We start from the raw sequence: 7,818 nt of genomic DNA on the forward strand, positions 1-7,818 counted from the left end.
AAGAAAACAATGTAATCAGATTTCAACTGGCAACAATAATACAAGTCAATTTCCAGAACAAGAAAACTTTAAGCTGGGAAAGATAGTTGATAATACTTTGGATTTAGGAAAAGAATTACAGCCTAAAAGTACACAAAGCTCTGTGTTGAATAATCCCATTCTTAATACAATAAATTCTCAGCGTTTTAAAGATAAGAATAACGAAAATTTTAAAAGTCCTGTTCGAAAAAAAATTAAATTAGACGATAATAGTAAATGTATAACTTCTGAAAATGAAAGATATCCAGTACAAATTTTTCAAATTAGTCCAAATATATACTATAGTAGTACATCTAATCATTTTAAACCCCTAAAACAATATGATGGAGTATTAAACTCTGATAAGGCGATAAATGATCAAAGTGATAATATAAAATATCGAGAGATTATAATACATAAAGATAAAAAAGATTTGATGAATAAGCTTAATGATTATTATGCTAAACAATTTAATAGATATCTGATTTATAAAAAAAATTTAAATTACAATTCTGCATTTCAAAATGAAAAAGTACAATTTAATAATCAACAGTCGACAAATTTAGATTTATTTTTGGATTTTTATAGAGAGGCTCTAATTCGATTAAAATTTTCATTTAACAAAGCCAAAAATGAGAAAATTTCGATTTCAAAAAAAGTTATCTTTTTTGGAAAAATAGACAAAGAATTTATATCTAAGTTAATAGAAACCAAAAAACTTTACTGTTGGCGAAAAAAAAGCTTAAACAAAAGTATTGAAATTCAAATAAGAAATATTGAAAACAGTTTTTTTTTTAAAGAATCTTCGTGTGAGTCTATAAAAGAATTAATAGTAGAATGCAATATGTTTATAAAAGAAGTGGTAAAGTATTTTATGTCTTTTAATTTGACTTTTTATCTTACAAAGGGAAATTTAAAATTTATTTATAATGAATGTGAAGTTATCACACAAAAACATACAAATATTTCACAAGCTGTACAAATGGAATCTATTTTTGCAATTATAAAAATGCTAATTGGGAGATTAGAGCGATCTCAGGATTTTTTAGGTAAGATAAATCGTAATTTAAAAATGTTTTTTAATTCTGTGACATATTTGTCTACAGATATTAAATGGTTAATTTCCCCTTTAAAAGACATTATGGATAGTATTGATAAAAAATATGAATCTAGTGAATCTAACTAATGTATTTTATAAATAATTAATTTATTCGAGTTTTTTTTTATTCTAAAACAAAACTTACATTTGTACAACCTTTCAATTAATAAAGAAAAATAAACATTATAGTACTATTTTACTAAAGCATACATTCATTCTAAAACTTAATATAAATCTGGAAATCTTAACTGTGGAAACCCCGAGGAAGTTTTACATCTAGAGAAGGTGTTTTATGTAAAAGAGCGAACGACAAAAAGATGTTAAACCAATCGACAAGCATGCACTTACTGATAAATAAGTGTGCCATGCTCCAAGCCAATGACCAACCCTTTACAATCAAATGATTGTAACAACTCAGATCAATGTTATTGATTTTCTCTACAACAAGTAGGCTTTCACACTAATATAAAAAAGTATTTAAGAAAGTTTTATTAAATAAATATATCCTTTTTAACCCTTAAAAATATTTTGCCAAAGAAAATTTACAAAAAAGCGCTGAAAAATAAGGATTCTGAAAACTAATTTTTTTTTGTAAAAATACTGAAAGATAAGGGTCTGAAAAAATATTTTTTTTTGTAAAACTTTAACATAATTTAACCTTAAATATTTGTTTGGTTTTATGGATGTTAAATTTAAAAAAAATTAACCAATGTAAAATAAAAAATTATATCAAAAATACAAGAATTTTAAATTACAATAAATTTACTTAAATAGAGCTTCCAGTTAATGATTCAAAGTTATAATCTCCGCTGTCTTTTGCTACTCTATACGATACATGATATTTGTAAAAACATGATTTTATGCATAAATAAATATCACACGTTTCACTTTTAGTAAAATAAGTCACTATTTTTCCATTCTTGTAACATGATTTAAAATTGGGTCGTTTATCTAAATAAATAGGCAAATGATGCTTGTATGGTTCATCTTTAATATTTTCTTCTACTATCACTTCTGCTTTTACTAATAAATATGAAATAGTATTTTCAATAAAATCGTTAAGTTAAAGCTTTGTCTTATTAAAATTTATTCTATAAAGTATCTAACAATTATGCATCAAAATTTCAAATATATGTGTGATGAATCGCTGTATCCACCTATTAGTCTTTCTCTTCATTGTGTAATATTTAATCATTTGATCAGATTTGTCTACACCCCCATATATTTGTTATATTGGTGTATAACATCTAATATAACTTTTCATTTTACTTCTACAATAACATCAACACTAAATTTTGTAGTAAGTATCACTACAGGTTTTTTGTCGTTCCATATTAGGTTCTGCGAATTTTCTTTTTTAACAGTTTCTAAGTTTTCGGGCCCCCTCTATTATTTCTCAAAGTTCCCCATACATAAATACCATCAGAAAGAAGAAGTTATGCAAGTTTAAACAAGTTATAATAATTATCTATATATAGGACTCTACTATTTTACTCCAAACCAGCATATAATCCAAAACAGTATTTTCCAAAGATTTTTTTTATCAACTATTCTTAGTTATAGACGTATCCAGTAGTAGATTCGGCTATAACATAAAATTCCAAACCCCATTGTTCCATTGGAGAATATATTATATTTTTTCTGCGGCCTTTAAATGTCATCATTCCCTTATCTATTGCAATGCGCTCTCCTGGAGTATGTAACACTCTAAAAAAATTTTCTAAATATAGAACAATTTTTGGCTTCCTTTTAATCTTGATATCAATAATAAATCTTTTTCACCGATTATTGTAACATGTTTATTATCTGCCGAAACTTTTTATGGCTTATTATTTGAGCAATATTTGCATCATAAGAATTTTTTTTGGTCTTAATCTAGCAGAATGCATAATTTGGATATTTTTTAATTCCAAGTAATAGCAAGATTGCTATGTAACCATATAATTCCTTTATTGTCACAATTTTAGGTCTTTTTGTAGCTGATAAGTAAGAATTTTTTTTTATATCTTTTTATTAGTGTGTTTTAAAATATACTTTAAAATCGACTCAGTAAATAGCATATCAAAAAAACTTAACTCATTGAAAGAGGAAAAAAAGGAAGTCGTTTGAAACCATTAAATTCAAAAGTAGAAATTTTTTTACGTAATTTTGTCCAGCCATCACTTAAAATAGCTAAATTATCTTGGGATAATTTTTGGACACTAAAATCTGTTTGATTATATTTTCCTAGTTCCAACTGGTCTATGTCATCTGTTTCTAAAAAAAAAGTAGCATCACACGTTTCTTCTTTATTTTTTTCAAGCACAACAATACGGATTGAAAAATTAATGTTTAAAATACATATTATATAAATCTTACAAAAACATAAAAAATTATTTTTAAAAGTTAATGACAGCTTTTAGAATAGATCCTTTTATATTTCATTCATCAACAATCGCACTTTACAGCCTAGGTACAGCAATATGATATAGAACATCACAATTCTTTACAATTTAGTGTATACAGCCATTTATTCCACATGAATATGTGTTTATATTAATTTCGTAACAAGCCAATTTTAGGCCTTTATTTAGAATATTTAATTGTAGTATTTTACTGCTCTCTTATATATTATTTATATATAAATACTTTTTCCAATATTTTAATTTAATTAAAAAAATTGTTTCTTTTGAAAAAATGAATTTTCTACAAAAAATAAAAATATAAAAATTAAAACAATAGAAAGGATACAAATGAATAAAAAAAAGACATAAATCACAACACATATAAAAATACTGAAAGAAGCAAGTATCACGGCACTTCTTAATAAAAAATTTCACTACTACCTTTATTTACTGTGGCATCAATCCCATACGTAAGTTTTTGTTGTTTTAAGGTGGGGACAAATATCAACCTTTCTCATTGATTATTGATTCCTTTTGAAGCCTAAAACTATAAAAAGAAAAATTATGGAAACAAGATGGCATTTAAAATATAATTTTATAAAAATTTTTTATCTAACATCAAACAAAACAATCTCGGTAAAGATGTGAAATTTTGTATCGGTTCGTTAGAATATTATTTCCGAACAGGACGCATCCCTGGACAGAACGCCAATTGCCTAAAAGAGGAGAGTTACTTATAAAGACTTGAGCTTTTTACTTAACATTATTTATTTAATTTAACCTTCTTTTTATATTTTTTATTAACTCTAAAACCTGTTCTGTTTCAAAACTTGGTTTCATATCATAATGTTTTACTTTAAGGCAAATTATTGGGTCATTCATTTACTGTCACTGGTGACATAGATAAATTCGGTACCTGTATAAAAGGTCCTTTTACAATAAGAATTATTGTGAAAAGACAGAAAGGAAATGGATCAAATTATTGACAATGATTAATACAATTTAAAAAAAAGAGTTTTACCGTGAAACCGATAGATAGCTATGTTAGAACATAGCGTGTTCAGTGTTTAGTATTTCAAGTCTTAATCATGTTCTCAATGTTGATTCATTTAGTGCTACATCTAATCATAAGCATCTTTCTAATATTAGTTAGCTTTTTGTAAACCGATGAATGAAAAAATAGAAGCACAAATAATTTGAAGTGCAAAGCACTTAGAAATGTTATTTTTTAATTATTTAGGAGCGAATGGTGTAATATAGTTGGGTTCGATTGATCAGATTACTAGAATTTTGCGTAACGCAAGAATAAAGCATATTAATCCTATGCCATATGCAAATAAAACTTCACGGACTGGGTGCAAATTTATTAGATACGCATATGGGGTGCGTTTCTATTATACGGACTTGAAATCTTTAAAAATTTTAAAATAATGATAATTTATTGTTGTTTTATTCAAAATGGCAGCACAAAAAATGCTACATAATGATTTTGGACTATTGATAGTACTTTTAGCATTGTTTTATTTGCATATTTTCAATTGTATACTATAAGTTATATCCTAGATAGTCATGTTTTTACTGTTGTTTTTGTAATAATAAAAAATTAAAGTTATCAGACCTATATAAGGTTGTTTACAACTTTACAATATTCAATTTTAAAGTTAAATTCACAAAATCGTAAAGCGTCTTTTGAACATGCTGCTATATTTCTGCATTTCAAATAATCTTCACAAATTATCAAATTTCATTTTGTTTAATCTTTCACAGGTTATTGATAACGAATTTAAATTTTATGTTTTTTTGTTATCCTTCAAAGGCTGTTTATAAATGAATTAACTGCTTAGCTGTTTTCGATGATTAATGTGGCAAAAAGTTAAGAAAATTGGCTTTGGCATTGAGTGCGTAGGCGTATGTTGATTATGATGAATCATTCCGTCGTTTTTACAGCTAAAGAATATGGAGATTTTCCATCTTGCTTAGAAGAAATTAAAAACTATTTTACTCGACATATTTTTAACTCTACTGTCGGTTTTTCCTGAAATTTGACATTCGCATTATATAATAAAATATAATTTGCGATCACCAATAATGTCGTAGAAAGATAACACAATACACTTAAAAATACATTTTAACAAAGTGGGTATGGTTTTTATTTATTAATCAATAAATCAAAAGTGAAAGAAGACGTTATCAAAATTGCATTTTTTTACAATATGAGTAAAACATGATATTTGAAAGGATACAAATTTATCTTAATAGAAAAGCGAGACGATATTCTTAATTTCCAAGTAATCAGAGAAAGTAATTATGGAAGTGTGTTTGTTTCTTGTGTAATTTTATATTAATTTATTAAAAAATGTTTTTTATGATATTAATTAGTAAAAAAAATTATTAGCTTATTAACTTTTTATCTTAGTTACTTATTTATGCTATATAATACTTAAAATCTTTTACTTCCTTATTATAGAAAACCCTTTTAAAATAAAATACGCTTAATTTGTTTTTTGTTAAGAGATTCCGCTGTAAGGGTATAAAAAATAAATATAAAAAGTTTAAATCTGAACATTTTTTTATTTTTTAACCCTTCTTTTTTTGAATTTGTAAAATTCTTTGTATTTTTTGTAAAAAAAAGTATACAAATTAAATTTATTTTTATCAAACACAGCACGATATTTTTGCGTATTGTCCTGTAGTTTTATCAACTATTTAAAACGTAGAATAAGGAACTATTGCAAAATGTAATTATTGATAAAGAGGACATTTTATACTTTTGAATAATACATACAAGCCCAAAGCATAACATGCACATCGAAAAAAAGAGCGTATACCGCATCTATAATCCCGTTTAAAACGGGATAGTATTAGCTAGTATGTATTATGAAGTTTAAATCTCTACATTTATTTACTTTTAATCCTTCTTTTATTAAAATGTTGAAAAATATTTTTTTTATACGCAGTAACATTGTAATAAAATTTTAGTTATTTGTACAAAACAAAGTTCAATTGTATTCATTGAAGTTGTATTTGCTTTCAAGTTGTAAAGAATACAGCTATCATAAAATTAAATTCATAGTTAAATATTATAAAATCATTTATTGAAATTTATTTTAACTCGATATTTACCCTTCGGGGCAAGACAAATAGATTTTTCTTCTGCTACTAATCTTCTTTTTTCACATATTACTCCAAGATTTAATAACTTCTATAGTTGATATGTTTATCGACTCATCATTAATTTTCGACTTTTCTTTTTCTAGGACTCTGTGGTGACCGGCAGAAGGGTTGTTAAAATAAAAGTTATTAGAACGTACATTTATTTTATATAATCTCCTTAAATAGTTGTTTACTAAAACTTTTTTAGATTAAAACGTTTTGAAGTGAAACAGTTATGAAAATAAGTTAAAGTAATAAGGGTTATTACAGGCTCTATAAAAATTTCCTCTGTAAAGTTCATATTTTCAACTTTCTTTTCTACCTGAATTTTCTTTTTATGACTTGATAATCCTTTTTCATTGAATAAGATTTTGTCCGATTATTTACTTATCAGCTCTGAAACATCTGATTTTTTTGAAAGAGCCTAGTAATTTTTTTTAAGATTCGTTTAATTCTATTTTCTCTTATTACGTTATTTCTTCTTTTTTTTCGTATTTCTATATAAGCTTTAATCTGTTTTTGTGTAGCTTTGTTTTCTTATTAATACTTTTCTTTTCCATTTTAAAAGAGTCTTATTTATATTAATCGTGTCTTTATAGACATTTTGTGTCTTTGAAGAATTTAAGCTATATATATTAGGTTGATTTTTAGGAGAGAATATTTTTGTAAACCCATCCATAGATCTTTTAATACAACATAGCACATCGTATTTTACTGAATTTTTTGGTATTTTTTCCACTTCGTCCACCGTTCCCTACGTTTCTTTCATTTAATATTAAGATAGTGTTAAATATCTTATTTCTTATTCTTCTTCCTTAGTTGTAATAATTTAATTATGTCTATAAAAGTTTTAGTTCTTTTCTTAGATTCTTCACTAAATTTTCTTTTAGACAAATACTGTTTGTTGCATGCGGTTATGGCTTTATGTAATTATTTCCTTATTAATTCTATAGTTTTATTTTTATTAAATTTCATTTACACACTTTGGATGTCAGTCTTAGATCGTTTTTTTTTCAATCTTGACAAAACCGCCTTCGGGTTTTCTTTAAGCCATACAACAATAGATGTCCCAATGGGTCCCGAAAAAGATTTTTAAATGACATGTGCTGGAGTAAAATATAGGTTTAATAATTATAAATTATTTAAATATAGACATTTCAAAAC

At 25.4% G+C, this 7,818-nt stretch overlaps 4 protein-coding genes across 4 annotated transcripts; 3 read left to right on the forward strand and 1 right to left on the reverse strand.

Annotated features, from left to right (window-relative positions):
- AAJ76_1350002 (hypothetical protein) lies at positions 1–1,204 on the forward strand (the record flags this gene model as incomplete). Its single annotated transcript, XM_024473991.1, has 1 exon — positions 1–1,204. A coding segment is annotated over one exon (1,204 nt), but the record flags the coding sequence as incomplete, so codon positions are not given.
- Positions 1,205–2,249: 1,045 nt separating this feature from the next.
- AAJ76_1350002250 (hypothetical protein) lies at positions 2,250–2,567 on the forward strand (the record flags this gene model as incomplete). The annotated part of the gene is made up of 1 exon (XM_024473992.1): positions 2,250–2,567. The coding sequence occupies one exon, from the start codon at positions 2,250–2,252 to the stop codon at positions 2,565–2,567; it is 318 nt and encodes a 105-aa protein (XP_024329767.1).
- A 3,632-nt stretch (positions 2,568–6,199) lies between these two features.
- AAJ76_1350006334 (hypothetical protein) lies at positions 6,200–6,334 on the reverse strand (the record flags this gene model as incomplete). The annotated part of the gene is made up of 1 exon (XM_024473993.1): positions 6,200–6,334. One exon carries the CDS (start codon positions 6,332–6,334, stop codon positions 6,200–6,202), a length of 135 nt encoding a protein of 44 aa, XP_024329768.1.
- Positions 6,335–7,489: 1,155 nt separating this feature from the next.
- AAJ76_1350007490 (hypothetical protein) lies at positions 7,490–7,750 on the forward strand (the record flags this gene model as incomplete). Its single annotated transcript, XM_024473994.1, has 1 exon — positions 7,490–7,750. One exon carries the CDS (start codon positions 7,490–7,492, stop codon positions 7,748–7,750), a length of 261 nt encoding a protein of 86 aa, XP_024329769.1.
- Positions 7,751–7,818: the final 68 nt, after the last annotated feature.

Source organism: Vairimorpha ceranae, assembly GCF_000988165.1.
Source record: "Vairimorpha ceranae strain PA08 1199 chromosome Unknown NODE_135, whole genome shotgun sequence".
Taxonomy (NCBI): domain Eukaryota; kingdom Fungi; phylum Microsporidia; family Nosematidae; genus Vairimorpha; species Vairimorpha ceranae.